The sequence below is a fragment of the Dipteris shenzhenensis genome, chromosome 14 (genome assembly GCF_047967505.1).
Source record: "Dipteris shenzhenensis isolate YYH24624 ecotype China chromosome 14, Dip_SZ_1.0, whole genome shotgun sequence".
NCBI lineage: Eukaryota > Viridiplantae > Streptophyta > Polypodiopsida > Gleicheniales > Dipteridaceae > Dipteris > Dipteris shenzhenensis.
The window spans coordinates 17,990,321-18,006,737 of NC_141609.1; the positions used below are offsets into that span (position 1 = coordinate 17,990,321).

The window sequence follows — 16,417 nt, forward strand, 5'->3', positions numbered from 1 at the left end:
CATGTTCGTCCCGTAGGATATAGCAACCTATGACTGAAGAGAGTACAACAGATCAAGTTACAAAAGATACTAAGTTTAAAGCTTGCCGAAAAGCCTCAAACTTAGGTCGAGGTAGAGCCTTCGTAAAGAGATCTGCCAAGTTGTCTTCAGTGGGAACATAAGACAACTCAATATCACCTGCTAATAATCGCTCTCTGACATAGTGATAGTGAACCTCAATGTGCTTTGTGCGAGCATGGAAAACTAGGTTTCGTGCGACAGCCAAAGCACTCTGACTATCAGTAAAGATAACGGTAGGAGCAATTTGACATGCACAAAGATCTGCAACTAGCTTCCGAAGCCAAATACACTCCACTGTAGCTGTAAAAGCCGCTCTGTACTCAGCTTCACAGCTAGAAGTAGGAACTGTACTCTGCTTCTTGCTGAACCAAGAAACACATGAAGTACCAAGCATAAAACAGTTGCCACTATGTGACACACACGTGTCAGAACAACCAGCCCAATCACTATCAGTGAACCCATGCATGACAAGTGAAGTATCAGCCACATAAAGAAGGCCTAAATGCTAAGTGCCTTTAAGATATCTGAAAACACACTTCATGGCATGCCAATGGTGCGCATAGATGGGCTGTGCATATATCTGCTCAACTGTGAGACAGCATAATGTAGATCACGTCTCGTATGGCATAGGTAAATTAAACAACCAACTGCCTGCTGATAGAGAGTGACATCACATGTACCACTGCCATCCTCAGAAGAGAAGTGAAAACCAATCTCTAATGGTGTGGATACTGGCTTGCAATCCTCAAACTAAAAACGCTGCAAAAGCTGTCCAATGTACTTGGATTGTGACATTAAAATGCCCCCCTCACTGCTAGAAAATTGAATGCCCAGATAGTAGTGCAGAAGACAAAGATCAGACATAGCAAATGTCTACTGCAAATCAACTTTAAAATCTGCGATTTGCTGAGCATGTGTCCCAGTTACAAGCATGTCATCCACATAAAGGACTAAACTCAGCAAATCTGTCCCACGCTTGCGGATGTAAAGGGTAGCCTCTGTAGGGCTGTTCTGAAAGCCAAGTGTGAGCAAGTGAGAATGAATTCTCGAATACCAAGCCCGAGGTGCCTGCTTCAATCCATAGAGGGCCTTTTTCAAGCGGCATACCTTGCTTTTAGAACCTTCAACCTCAAAGCCAGGAGGTTGGGAAACATAGACCTCTTCTTGCAAATCCCCATGAAGGAAAGCTGTCTTAATATCAAGTTGATGTATCTGCCAATGAAAGTAACAAAGGCAATAACAATGCGAATGGTAGTGGACCTGGAAGTGGAAGAAAAAGTCTCCTCAAAGTCAATGCCATGCTGCTGAGCATAGCCCTTAGCAACAAGACGGGCTTTGTAACGGTCCACTGAACCATCAGCTTTCCGTTTGATCTTGTAAACCCACTTAGTTCCAATGGCATTCTTGCCATAAGGCAAATCACACAACTCCCAAGTGTCATTCTGGTGGATAGAATCCAATTCAGCTTGCATAGCCTTCATCCAACAATCATTCTGAAAGGCATCTTGATGACATAATGGCTCTTCATTGCATGCTGTAGCAACCAAAGCATAAGCAACAAAACTAGCATGCTCTTTCCAGACAGCTGCTCTCGTACGGGCTGGCAAAGGAGTGTCTTATTTGCTGTCTTTTGATGTGTCAAGGAGCCAACGGGGTACCTTTTTAGGCTCCACATCTGCAAAAAAACACGCCCTTAGGTATGTTATCTGACCAAGTACTTATCGGATGGGTGTGCCTCTTTGAGAAAACTTCAATACCACCTACGTTAAGGTGTAGGAAAAGTATTGTTCCCATCGGATATGCTTTGCATGGTCGATCGAGCATTAAATACCATTTTTGCCTTAGTGTCATGCACATCTGTAAAAAAACACGCTGCTAGGTGTGTTATCTGATCAAGTACTTATGCGATGGGAATGCCACTTTGCATGTAAGTCAATTCCACCTAGTTGAAGGTGTGTGCAAAGTATTGTGCCCATCGGATATGCTTTGCATTGTGGATCAAGCATAAAACACCGTTTTTGCCTTAGTGTCATGCACAACCATATAAAAACACAGCCCTAGGTGTGTTATTCAAACAAGTACTTATCGGATGGGGGCTCCACTTTGCACACAAGACCGTTTCAACTACGTTGAGGTGCGTGCAAAGTATTGTCACCATCGGATATGCTTTGCATGGTCGATCACGCATTATACACCATTTTTTCCCGAGTGATATGCACATCCGCAAAAAAACACGCCCTTAGATGTGTTATTTGACTAAGTACTTATCGGATGGGTGTGCCTCTTTGCGAACATTCCAATACCACCTAGGTTGAGGCGTACAAAAAGTGTTGTGCCCATCGGATATCCTTTGCATGATCGATCGAGCAATAAATACTATTTTTGCTCTTTTCTGCTCTTTCCTAGTCAAGAGCCCGGTGCAAATGATCCTGATCAATGATAGGCATATCAAGCTGAATTTCTGCATGCACATGGGGCTGTAAATGACCAACATATGGAGGAGGGACAACCTCAGATGGAACATCATCCCGAGCATCGGATGGAAACAAAGGCATCAAGCTGTCAAATATGTCTAGGGCATCAACAACGAGCTGTTTTTAACAGTCCAGCAAAGGCATAGTGGAAGATTCATCAAACACAACATCCCGACTGACAAAACACTTGCCCGTGCTGGGCTGATATAGCTTATAGCCCCTGCTCTCTGAACTATACCCAAGCAAAATGCATTTAACAGCTTATCATCCAACTCAGTGCGTCTCTGTGAAGGCACATGAGCATAAGCTAAGCATCCAAAAGTCCTCAGGTGGGAAATGCGAGGCTTACGACCCGTCCAAGCCTCATAAGGTGTGATAGTCTGCAATGCCTTTGTAGGACATCTATTCAAGATGTAATTTGCACACATGACCGCATCCAACCACAACTTATTAGGAAAATGTTTGTCTTTCAACATGCATCTGACCATTTCCATCGTTGATCTATTCTTCCACTCAGCCACGCGATTTTGTTGAGGAGTATAAGGCACTGTGCATCGATGATTAATGCCACGGGAAGCCCAAAAAACAGCAAACTCCTTCGACATGTACTCACCCTCCCTGTCTGTATTAATGTGAGCAATGAGCAGCCCACTCTCATTCTCAGCCAAGGCAATAAAGTACTTGAAGCATGAAGAAACATCAAACTTTGATTTCAATGCGAAAATCCAAGTGTACCTAGTGAAATCATCAATAAAAGTAACAAAATAGTAGAACCCCCCAAGAGCTGCAATCCTCATGGGTCCACAAACATCACTATGAACCAGATAAAGCTTGTGTGAAGCACCAACTCTCCCATCCTTGGGAAACACAGCACGGTGCATCTTACCAAGTAAGCATGGTTCACAAACATGTTTGGTAGGCATATGCATTTTGGGAAGATCCACAACCATATCTTCCTTAAATAACTTCACCAGGGCTCCAAAATTGAGGTGTCCAAACCTCTCAAGCCACAAATGAGTATCTGCCATGGTAGAATCAATAGCAAAGGCATGTGCATTAGCAAGTGCGCATCATCATCTGAACATCTGTCATAAGCATCAAGTCTGTAAAGACCGCTAGACAATGTGCCAGTCAAAACCAAGGTAGAGGCATGTAACATCATACACTGCACACCTCACACCATCAAAAATAACCTAAAAGCCACATGTAGCAATGGCTGAAATAGAAATGAAGTTCTTACGAATGCCTAGAACATAAAGCACATGCTCTAGAGTGACAATACCACCAAAGACAGAAGTAAGAGCAACTTGCCCAATACCTTTCACAGTATATGATGCATTATTGGCACATGTGACACTGCCCCCCTTAGATGTAAGCTCTAATGAGCTGAATAACTTCCTGCAAGAAGTGATGTGCTTGCTAGCACCACTATCAAAGAACCAGGCATCACGAACATCTGAAACTGCCATACAAGCATCATGAACATCAGGATTATACTGACATGTAACCAAGAAAGCCCAATGCTGGTCTTGTGCGAAATTAGTGGACTCATGTCAATCTTCTGCACTAGAAGAACCAGATACTGCAAGACCAGACTCTTTCTTTTTCTTTGCAGATGCTATGCGCTTCTTGCATTCAGAAATAGTATGCTCAGGTTTCCTGCAATAGTTACATCTCTTCTTCTTTTTGTGATCCTCTGAAGAAGAGGCACCATGTGAATGATCAGCATGGGAATGAGAGGGCTTTCCAGCTGAAACCTTGCCTTTACCTTTGTGTTTATGATGGGCAGCAAATGCTTGATCTCTAGCCATAGTAGCATTGCGATTCACACGGCTTTGCTCCTCCTGAAGAAGAAGAGCAACAAGCTGGTCAAATGAGAAATGATTGGCATCACCCCCTACAACCAACCTCAATGTAGTAGCAAAAACTTGATATGAATCAGGCAACCCATCAAGGGTATTAGAAACCAGCTGAGAATCAGGCATAATCTCATCAATGTTGGCCAACTGCTCTTTCAAATCCTTCACATTAGTGAGATAGGCATCCATGTTACCATCCTCATCAAGCTTTAAATCTTTCAATTTCCTGCGGAGATAGGCAACCCTCGCCTCGTTCCGCACCCGATACAAAGATGCAAGCTGATCCCATGCTTGCTTAGCTGTCTTGCAAGACCGAATATGAGGGATAATAACCCGTTTCACTGAAAGAGCAATCAAGGCATGTGCTCTGGCATCACGACCATCCCACTGAATTTGCTCATGTGAAGGAGGCAAAGCACCTGGAGCAGCAGGTGCAGAGGTTCTGGCTGTAGCAGTAGAACCATCACCTGAAGACCCATCACCTCAAGAAGCAGAGGCTGCAGGTGTAGCACCAGTAACGGTGCGTGTAGGCTTGGCCTCAAAACCTGAAACAATATGCCATAGATTCTTGGCAACCAAAACATGTCCCATCATGTATGACCACATGGGGTAATTGGTGCCATCAAGCTTGTCATTGGCCCCAACCAGCCCAAACAAATCATCTTTGCCACCAGACGATGTGCTGAAATACAAGGCAAATGCACCAACTGGCAAAGCAAATGAGAGAAAGGCAACCTCTCATAAACAAGTGCCAAAAAATTGCACAAGCTTCAAAGCTCATGTTTGCAAAGACTCTGCTGTCCCAAGGTGTACCTGTTGCAAGAAAAATCCCCAAAGGCAACACGAGGCCTTCCAAGGCAACACGAGGCCTTTCCAAAATGCAAATGAAGCAGAAATTGGAAAAAGCCAATGCAACAACGGCTTACCCAATGATGAACAGCAGTGGTAGGCTCTGAAAGCGAGCAAATGAGGGCTGGAAATGAGAATTACAGCAAAACAAGTGCTCCCACGAGGAGGAGAGCATGTAGAAATGGAGAGAAGCTCGCAGCCCGAGGCAAAGGGATGCCAAATGAGGAGGGAAGGGCTCAAAGAGAAGTCTCTAGATCAATTGAGCAGCTCCAAACACCGGCATGCAGCTCGAGGCAGCTCCAAAATGCTGGCACGCAGCTCAAGGAAGCTCCGAAATGCTGGCATGCAGCTCGATGCAGCTCCGAAATGCTGGTGCGCAGCTCGAGACAGCTCCGAAATGCTGGAAAATCTGAGAAATGACTGGCGTGCACCCCGAGGCAGCCCGTACTGCAGTGAATGTACTGAAATTCTGACAAACTGGACAGAAGTACGAAATTTTCCTGACAGATGTACAGATTTCCGTACAATTTCAGACACATGTACGGATTTCCGTACAATTTCAGACGCATGTACAGATTTTATTTATTTATTTATTTATTTTTACAAGTTCGGAATTCCGTACAAATGCTGTAAATGCTCGCGTGTGATCGTTTTTTGCTGCAGTAGGCTGGAAAATGCACTGAAAAACAGTTCCCTTCGCGAGAGTTGCTCCAAAGTGTGGTCTTCTCGCGACAAAAAGAGGTTTTTCGCGACAGAAGTGCTTGGAAAGGTCTCAAACACTCATGGGAGTGTGAAAACCAGCAAGACCAGCAAGAATGAGAGCTCCAGAGGCTGCCAAACAGCTTGGGAAAGCTGTCAATGGCTGAGGGAATGGATTCCCGACCTGCTCTGATACCACTATTGGGTGTTGGAAGCAATGGAAGCTCAAAAATGGAAGCACAATGGAGAAAAACGAGATGTTGTAATAGATTGCTGCAAAACTGAAGTGTAGAGGCTCAAGGGAGAGCCAACATAACAAAACCCTAGGACTAACTGCCCTAACTGGACTTATTGTCCTAACTGGCCTAGATGGTACATGAACTAACTGTACCAATAGTCGTAACTGACTATAACTAGGCCTACAAGGCTCATACCAAGGTATAAGTGGCATCTATGGATAGCCCATGAGATAGCCTACATAAACCCTCATCCCGCCATGTGTAGGACTGCTCACTGGTGCTCATGGTGTCCTTATCAAACCTTGTTTGGACCATAAAACAGTGGAACTGCCCCTAAACTGACCCTCCCTATCTCAGGAAAGAAATTCCAAAGCTCTGATATCAATGTGGGATGTGGACTAACTCACTCTCTCTCCTGCTCAAAACTAACTACAAACTGCAAGATAATGCACTCAATACACAAAGTGGTGCTGTGGACGTGAGTGAGAGAATCAGAGAGAGAAAATATTGTGGGCCTCCGTAAAGGAATAGATACAATTGAATAATGAATGCCCAAAGGACTGAATACAACTGCATGAAGGGGCCATATACATATACATATACATATACACATACATATATACATATACACATACATATATACATATACATATACATATACATATATATATATATATACATATATATATATATACATATACATATACATATACATATATATATATATATATATATATATGTATGTATATGTATATATATATATACATATACATATACACAAAGTGGTGCTGTGGACGTGAGTGAGAGAATCAGAGGGAGAGAATATTGTGGACCTCCGTAAAGGAATAGATACAATTGAATAATGAATGCCCAAAGGACTGAATACAATTGCATGAAGGGGCCATATACATATACATATACATATACATATACATATATATATGTATATATATGTATATATATACATATATATATACATATACGTATATATATATATGTATATGTATATATATACATAAACACACATATATATATATGCGTGTGTGTGTGTACGTGCGTGCGTCCTTGTGCATGTGCATGTGAGTGGATGTCACACACACATATACATATATACATGTATATATGCATAGATATACATATACATATACATATACATATATATACATATACATATATATACATATACATATATATATATATATATATACATATACCTAGATGAATCCAGGAACATTCCCAAACTCATCCTCTAAAAACACAACATAGTGCAGTTTCAATCTCATGATAGTCACTTATAAGATTGAAAACCATAAACTCCATCACGCATAGCAGGGACTAGCTACTACGACATCCCCACTGACATCATCAGCGCCCAACAGTGGGTGTAGACCATAGTATAAAAATATGCTGTCACTCCACACACCCACACATACTTGAACATCCTGTAACACACTAACTACTAACTACAGGCAGATCACGGGAGAAGCACCGAATTTGTTCCACCCAGCCAATCTTATCGAAGCGTGAGAGCTCACAGAGAATTCAATTCATGTTTGGCCTTTTGTAGATGCTAGGCCATCCTTTTCGTTTTCCCTGAGTTTTAACACATGAGCTTTAGGCCATAAGCTCTGGACAAACTCGTCTACCTTTTGAGTTTCTCTGATCTCGGTCATTAGAGCACTCTCTAATACCGTGAAACTCATATTGTGCATAATGCGAGACAACGCATCAGCAACCTTATTATCCTTCCCTCTTCGGTACCGAATCGTTAAATTAAACTCCTTCATGAGCTCTGCCCACCTAGCTTGGCGGCCCCTCAAGTCAGGCTGTTTACAAAAATGTTTCAGAGTATCATGATTCACATCCACATAAAACTCTAAACCATACAAATAATGCCTCCATGTTTTTAAAGCATGGATAACAGCATTACAACTCTAATTCATGAGTTGGCCAATTCCTTTGAGAGGGAGAAAGCTTCTTGCTTTCAAAGGCTACTGGCCTTCCCTCTTGAAGGAGAACTGCTCCTACCGCAATACCGGTTTCCAGGAACAACGATTTCTAGGGATCAACTATTTTCAACACCGGTCATGTGACCACAGCTTGTTTTATGGTGTTAAAACTTTCTTGTTGATTCTGTCCCCATATAAAAGGTACTTTATCTGAGGTCAGATCAGTCAATGGCGATACTATTTCGGAATATCCTTTGATATGCCTTCTATAAAATTGAACAAACCCCAAGAATGATCGCAACGCGGTCAGACTCTGAGGGATTGGCCAAGTCAGTATCGCAGCCACTTTCTTCGGATCCATTTCTACCCCCTCTGGAGTAATTATGAATCCTAAATATTTAAGCCTAACCATACACAGTATAGTTTTCTTTTTATTTACATAAAGACTGGCTTTCCTCAAAGTACTGAACACTATTCTTAAGTGTTCACGATGCTCAATAATACTTTTACTCAACACTAGAATATCGTCAATAAAATGTACTACAAGCTTTCCAATATACGGACGTAGTAAATCGTTCATAAGCATGACGAATGTCGTTGGAGCATTGGTAAGTCCGAAGGGCATTAACCAAAACTCATAATGACCAAACTTGCTTCTGAAAGCGGTTTTATGCACATCCTCGGCTCTAATCCGGATCTAATGGTAGCCACACTTAAGATCTATCTTGCTGAAAATCACGGCTCCATGTAATGCATCTAGCAAATCATCAATCCGAGCCATCGGATACCTGTGCTTAGCAGTGATATTATTCAATGCTCTGTAATCTATACAGAGGTGAAACGTATCATCCTTTTTCTTCTTTAATATCACTGGCGAAGCAAAAGGTGAGAAACTTGGTTGAATCTGCCCCAACTTGAGGTATTCTTCCAGTTGTCTACGCACCTCCGCCTCTTCAGTAAAACTCATTCTATAGGGAGGTCTATTTACAAGTTCTGCCCCTGGAATCAGTTCAATCTTATGCTGAACATTCCGCTCTGGAGGTAACCCATAAGGTAGTTCATCCCTAAAACATTCAGAGAACTCCTCTGTTATAAGATTAGCCAGCTTGGCCATCTCACCATTTTGCGTAACATCAGTGCTAGCCGAAGAATCATCAACCGGCTCTACCGATGCTGTGCAAAGGAATCGATTTGATACCCCAGGAGCAAATGAAACAGACTCTATCACAAATAGATCGTAGATGAACACGCTGTCCGTGCGTCGCCCATCGCTACGTGTGAGCTATTGTTCCATCAAAGTCCTTCGTCACAATTCACGAACTACAAGCAATGACCTTGCAAATGATACGTACAGCCACCACGCTGTTCTGCGTCACACCTGCGCTCCAAGCCTGCTGTCTGCTACCAAGTTACGCTCATCGAAGATCTCCCGCAATATGAACTCAGCCACCACGCTGTCCCCAGGCCCTGCTGTTCGTCGTTACATCGTTCATAATTCGTCAACCATCCTTGCGGGACCCGTTCAATCCACGTAACACTTAATTACCATATCCCCTCTCTTGGTGTCACAGGTCTTTCAATTCGACGCCGTTTGTGTAGGCCAGCGTCGATCAAGCCTCCGTCAAACCCACGAACAGTCCCATTCTTCTACACGTCACGTATCCCTTGGCCTGGGCTCTGATCTTTCGTCCATCCCTTGATCTCTTCCATGCGCTCTGATACCAATTGTAGCACACTAACTACTAACTACAGGCAGATCACGGGAGAAGCACCGAATTTGTTCCACCCAGCCAATCTTATCGAAGCGTGAGAGCTCACAAAGAATTCAATTCAAGACCATACGTAAAAACTCATTCTCACCTCTCACTAGCTTCAACAAGCCCCATCTCCCTAGATGGATCTAGATGCCACATGTCATCATTATAGGGCCTTACTAATGCAACATTTCACCCCTCTCTTGGGATGCTTTAGTTTCCTTTGCCCCTAGGCACATTTATTGCATTAGACCCTTAGCCTTAGATCCATCTAGTCTGGTGCTATCAACCCTCACTTAGGACCTTGACATTAATTCCCTCCCGATCATTTACATGAAGCGCAAATAAATATATTACAAATATAGATCCTTTAAGGGAAATGTCGACTGATTCTTCCGAGGTCATGCTACCTCGGCTAGAGCGTAACACATCCATTTATACAAAGTCTTTGTACTGCGTTTCTGTCGGCACTCCGAAGGTGAAGGGCAGACTCAGCCATGACGATTCTGAATTTTTGAGATCATTCGCTTAGTTTAGCACTCTGCAAGGGCCTTAGCGAGCCCTTTGCTTCAGCCCATGGCGGCTTGTATGAGTTATTCTGTTGTTGGACTTTGTCTCATAGGCCCATGCATAGTTTTTTCCATACGTTACCATATGCATACGGCATACGGGTACGGAAGTATGATTGGAGTATGGATCAGCCCCTAGGGCTGCATCATACGTGACCCTAATTTTACCAACAAAAAAAAACAAGAAAATATATGTTGTACACATTTAATTGACAAAGAGCTACAAAACTTTCAACTTCAAACTTCAAACTTGTATTAATTTTGAAGTCAAGAAATTGATTAAAAAACATTTTCATAAAGGTCTGGGAACCCCGTTTTATCCCCCCAAAAAAGCCAAGTATGATTGGTCGTACCATACACATACGGAATAATTATTTCATACGCGTATGGTTCAGCCAACCATATGAGTACCGAGCCAGCTATGGGCCCATGAGGCCTCCCAAAGACATTAATACAACTCTCTCTCTCTCAACTCTCTCTCTCTCTCTCTACAGTCGTACCTTTCCGTACAACCGTACCTCCGTACAGTCTTGTCATATAGCTCTCATCACACCTCTCCGTTAGCCGTACAGCCGTACAGCCCTTCCCTCCATACAGCCCTTCCCTCCGTTAGCCACCGTACAGATCTTCCGTCAGTCGCCAAAGCAGAGAAACAGATATTCAAATTCACCCTAGGCTGAGCTGAGCCCTTGGCTCAGCTTGGGGGATAGCTTCAATAAAAGGGTACATCAGGTCTACACATGCCACTATGGAACTCCAGAAGATGAAGACTTTTGCCTCTACAAGCCCTTCAGGCTCCTATGATGTTGCAGCCTCCACATCAACACCCCGCCCCTATGCATTGCACTACAAGCTGAGGATTGGATCTGACCCATAGGAGCAAATATACTTTCTACAACAAGAAGTGAAAGAGCTCAGGCTTATGGTTGCAGCTCTTGGAAGAAAGGTAAAGGAGATGGAGAGCGAAGGCAAGCAAGAAATTATTGCAGAGGTTATGGAAAAATGCAGCACGTCTCCAACAGCACCAACACTTGTCTCCACGGTTGAAGAGATGATCACCACTCAGGTCAGCACAGCCAAGAAAGAAATGGCCATTGTGGCCAACAGTAAATGAATAAAACAGATCTCTATGCAGAAGTAAAAGAGCAGGAAGCCATAGTACATAATAAGAGAATATTGCACATTGGGGGACTACCAAAGGATTGTCTTGGGTGTTTTGATGATGAGACAGAAGAAGAGAAATTTACATGCCTCAAGAAGGGGGGAGTGGGATGAAAATGACATCAGTTGTATATCCCAAAAGGGGACACAAGCGCAAGTTACTCAGATACATTACAAAGGTCAAAGGCATGGATGCTGAAAGGCTGCCAAAGAGGGCATGGGGAGAAAGTCAAAAGCCCCAAAAGACAAACAAGAGCAAGATTTTGGCATCTGGATGGGCACTAGATCTGAGAAATTGGTTCAGGAAGTGGGAGGTAGAGGAGTACTTGAACTACTCACCAGAGGAGGTAGATGAAGATGCTTTTCATCGTGACCTGAGAATGCACTACATAGGAAATGGCAAACAGCTAAAAATAGAGATAAGTTCGAGTACTACTGCACATTTATCAACCCCCAATATTGACCCACTTATGTGGCAGAGGAGTCAGCCATGCAGAAGTACATTTGCACACCTATGGCAATGCATAAGCGGAGGGCTTTGGCTTCACTTCGCACCCGATCACAGCAGCTGCAAATTGAAATAGGAGGATGGAGGAAAGGCATGCCAAGAGAGAGCAGAATATGCCAATTATGTGACCAGGGTATGCCAGAAACAGAAGAACACATGGTAATGATATGCCCTTACTATGCACACATTAGGAAAAAGTTCAGCTCTCTTCTTGAGGGACATAACAGACTGGCTGATTTGCTACATAAGGCGTCACCCTCAGCTTTGGGAACATTTGTATCTAAGCTGTTCAAGCACAGAAACTCACCTAGACATAAAGGTAGTTTCTCTTATTACCCTCCCCTTTGAGGGAGGAGTCTTTATGTATGTATTGTTTCAGGTCCCATAGGCCGATTTTTGGTCTTCAGAGGACGACAATATATTCTTCTTCTTCTTCTTCTTCTATCACCTTCTCTAATTCTGCTCCTACCCCTTTTCTAACCAAATGCATGGTCTCCTTCCACCAGGAATCTTGCAAAGGGCATGCTCTTGTAGACAATTGGAGCATGGAAGAAATTTTTATCCAACTAAGACAGCCCCCAATGTCATAACACCCTGTGAGTTCTTGAAGCATAACAGTCCATGGCTGTGACTGACGAAGAGAGATCCCCAAAGATCTAGCAATCCTGGCTGTTGCACGCGTCTGCATGTCCAATATGCCCCCATCCCTTTCATTATGCACACGTTGCCAAAACGGAGTATGACTTCTTGCCCTTAGGTATGCGACGTCAAAAGCCCTTTGCCTACCCTGTCCGAACCACCAAATCTGCTTCGAAACGGCCCTAAATTGTAGCAATAAGCAATTCCTAGTACTAATGATGGAATGTTCACACAAAATTCGGCTAATACAAGGGGGACATGTGCTGTAACGCCAAATTTCAAAATTTCCAAAATAAACCCTAAAATCTTTTTCTGACAGTTCTCAATTTTTAGTCATAGCTTCGAGAACCTCTACACCAAACCTGGTGTGCTGAGTCCTAGCGATATGTGAAACATCCTCCTCACAGTTACCAATTACTCTCTCAATAAAAATTCCTCTTGAATTCTTTGTCCGTATCTTGTGACAAGATTGACCAGGGTCTATTAGCTTGTAGGGTCTATTGTGAATACAAATTGCAAGCTTCTTGCTTAAGCGCGTTTGAACTCATCTTTTATTTAGTTGATACAGAAGGCCCTCTCTCTTTTTGCTCTCTCTCGTTTTGTTCATGACGTTAGAGACTCAGAGAAAGAAATGTTCCGAGACATTCTACTTGATAATGTGCTTGTAATGCTGACCTCAGAGAAGACGTGAGCTGCTGACGGTAAGGAAGATGTCTGAGAATCGTCTGCAGGTACATTCAGACTTGATTCGTTGTGAGTCTGAACTAGAACTGCTGAATCCTCATCATCAGTTCCATCAGAATCACTATCTGAATATCTCTCCTGTACTTCCTCCTCCGACGAATACGCTTGCACAAGAGCCAAACTCATCTACAATCAAATGGACTTTGTGCTGTTAATGTCTATACAAAAGTGCATAGGAATTTGTGCAGACCCAGTGCAAGTAGAACAGAATTAAGAATTTGCAAACCTCAAATTTTTGGCATTCCAACACAAACGTAGACACCTTCCTGGGAATACGCTAAAAAACGCGTGCCACACAAAGGTGAATGTTGACCTCTCTTCGATTTTAGCCTTTTGCTTTCACAATAAAATTTTGCCCCGGAGAACTGCTGGAACGAACACGTGCCATTTTCGCTCCACTGAAGGTTTATCTTAGGTCATGAAACTGGAATAAATCACGACCATTACGAAAAGGTTCCTGCTCACCTTTTACAGCGCGAAACACGACCACGTGAAGAGGGAGCTCAAAGGCCCACGCAGAAGGCCACGACGGTGAACGGAATCACGACTTCGGAGCTGCAGGGCTGCGAGGATACAAACTGCGATGATGGAAGGCTTTAAGGTAGTGACCGAAGTAGGTTAATAAAGCAGTTTAATAAGAAGACGAGTAGTAAAAGTCCCAGTTCTGATTGCTCTCCGACTGTTGCCGTCTCCGCTAGTTGCTCACGTTCTGCGAGTGTGCACATCGCATACTGGATACGTACAGACTCGAAGAGAAAATTTTCGTAATCGGGCCATTGATGAATTTTCTTGACAAGAAAGGGCCAACATTACAACCTGCGCTCGCGCTCTGCCTGTTTCCTCCAACGTTTCACTCAGTTAAAGTTTTGCATCTCTTCCATTTCTCTGCTTGTGTTCGTCAGGTCGTCTGCTCAACTCCGCCTCAGTGTGCCACGTCAGTCTTCCCTTCCTCCTCTCCCAGTCAACTCTTTCCGCTCCTTCGTACGTTTTGACACTATCGTTGTTTTTTTTGTGTGTGTGTGTTGTATTCATCTTCATTTCACCCAAAAAAAACATGTGTATTCATCTTCGTTGTTTTACAACATGTGGTTTCAAAGCACCAAATTTATGATCCTGCTCCTCCAAAGTATATTTCGTCTAATTTCTAGGAGCCTGCGAAACTACGTAACCAGCTTTGAGGAGCAAAACCACAGGCTGCCGTAATGACACAGACACTAACTGATGCAACTGATAAGGTTCTATCTTTAAGTCAAACGGATAATCCAATCACAAAAAATGATCGTACCACACTAAAAGACGACTCATGTAGAAAATAATCTAGACTTGCAGAAAATGACATTATCAGGAAACAAAAGCCATCTTCTATGGTAAAAGTTCGGACAGGTGTGGGGCTGAAGTCTGATAGAGGACTGAGTACAGGCCTACTAATTGATCTTAGATCGTCTGAATTGGTCATGCGCATGCCATTCAGCTCAAAGCAAACACAGGAGAATATACAGAATCACGCAGCAATCTGTCTATGGGCCCAACAGGATTTACTTCCTGTCAAGGAATATCACCTGTTGGAGGTTAGCAGTCCCAAGATGCTCGTGATATGTCATCAAATCATATGTTGTGAGTCTATGGAGAAATTTATTTGATAACCAGTCCACTGTAATTGCTGTTACCAAACCGGGTCACGTCTTTGAAGAACTGTAGGGTCTGCTACTAAGCTTGGTAAGGTAGCGATTAAAAACCCAGAATTGCTGATAATTTTCCATGGGATGTATAGTCCTTTCAGCACAAAGAGACCAATCCGATTGATGCCATTATTTTATAAGTATTAATGGTGAAAAGGTGATGTTAACAGTTATAAGGACTATCAAGGAGGAACTAATCAATCGTGCTGTCTAAAGGTACGTAAAACATTTTGACTATTATGGCATCTTGGATGTATAAAGAGATGAGGCAAGGAGGAGCTATAGTATGCAAAGGTGAGCAAAAGAGCAGAGGACCCAGGATGCACAAGATGAGCAAGAGAGCAACAAAAGACCCCAAATTGCAAGGGAGGAGACGACCCAAGATTAGAGAATAGCAATGAGAACCAAAGATGAAGAGATGAGGAAGAGAGCAGAGGAACCAAAATGCAGAGATGAGCAAGAAAGCAGAGAACCAAAGATGAAGAGATGAGGAAGAGAGCAGAGGAACCAAAATGCAGACCTGAGCATGAAGAGAGCAAGAGGATCCAAAATGCAAAGATGGGGAAATGCACAAATGAACAAGAGAGACGAGGACCCAAGATGCAGAGATGAGCAAGAGAGCAGCAGAGGACCCAACATACATAGAAGAGAGGAAGAGAGGAAAGGAGCCAAAATGCAAAGATATGGGAAAGAGCAACAGAGGACCCAAGATTGCAAAGATGAGCAAGAGGGCAAGAGAGGACCCAACAGCTGAGCAGAATGTGCTTGCTTTCGCTGCGGGGAGACACAGCAATGTAGGGACGAACGTAAATAAATGTAATACAAACATCATTTCATAACTTGGGAAACCCTGACAACATGATCTTTATGGTAGACTTTTACACATAAAGCGTTTGGATGCTTGCCTGTTCGTGGCGTAAGCTATACCTCCTTTGTATAAAGACTTTGTACAGTTGTTATCTACTGGTGCTCATGAAAAATCAAAAGAAGATGAAACCTAGGATTTTATTGGTTGCTCATGAGATCATCAATTAAACATGCAGGACTGTTCGCAGATGATCTAAAAAATGAAGCCAGAAAGAGATGATTATAAAGAGGAACGAGCCGATCAACAATATGCAGAGAAAACGGGCAATTTCAGAGATGGACTTTAAGAATGAACTTAACAATGCATTTGAAAGGAATCAGTATGGATGTGTTGGATGCATGACTGCAATGCAATGGAGACACCCAT

General features: G+C 43.0%; 1 protein-coding gene across 3 annotated transcripts in view; it reads right to left on the bottom strand.

Annotated features, from left to right (window-relative positions):
- LOC147894280 (plant/protein) overlaps window positions 1-14,556 on the bottom strand; it is a 50,299-nt gene extending 35,743 nt beyond the window's left edge. The window contains exons 1-3 of one of the 3 annotated variants that reach the window (XM_087384753.1): window positions 13,970-14,556; window positions 13,731-13,869; window positions 13,436-13,630 (exon numbers count right to left, since the gene is read on the bottom strand). In XM_087384753.1, the coding sequence (XP_087240879.1) occupies window positions 13,436-13,630 (195 nt within the window). In that variant the 5' untranslated portion in view covers window positions 13,731-13,869; window positions 13,970-14,556. The remainder of the gene's footprint in view (window positions 1-13,435; window positions 13,631-13,730; window positions 13,870-13,969) is intronic. The other 2 variants (XM_087384752.1, XM_087384751.1) reach the window with 2 other exon arrangements.
- Between the last annotated feature and the right edge of the window lie 1,861 nt (window positions 14,557-16,417).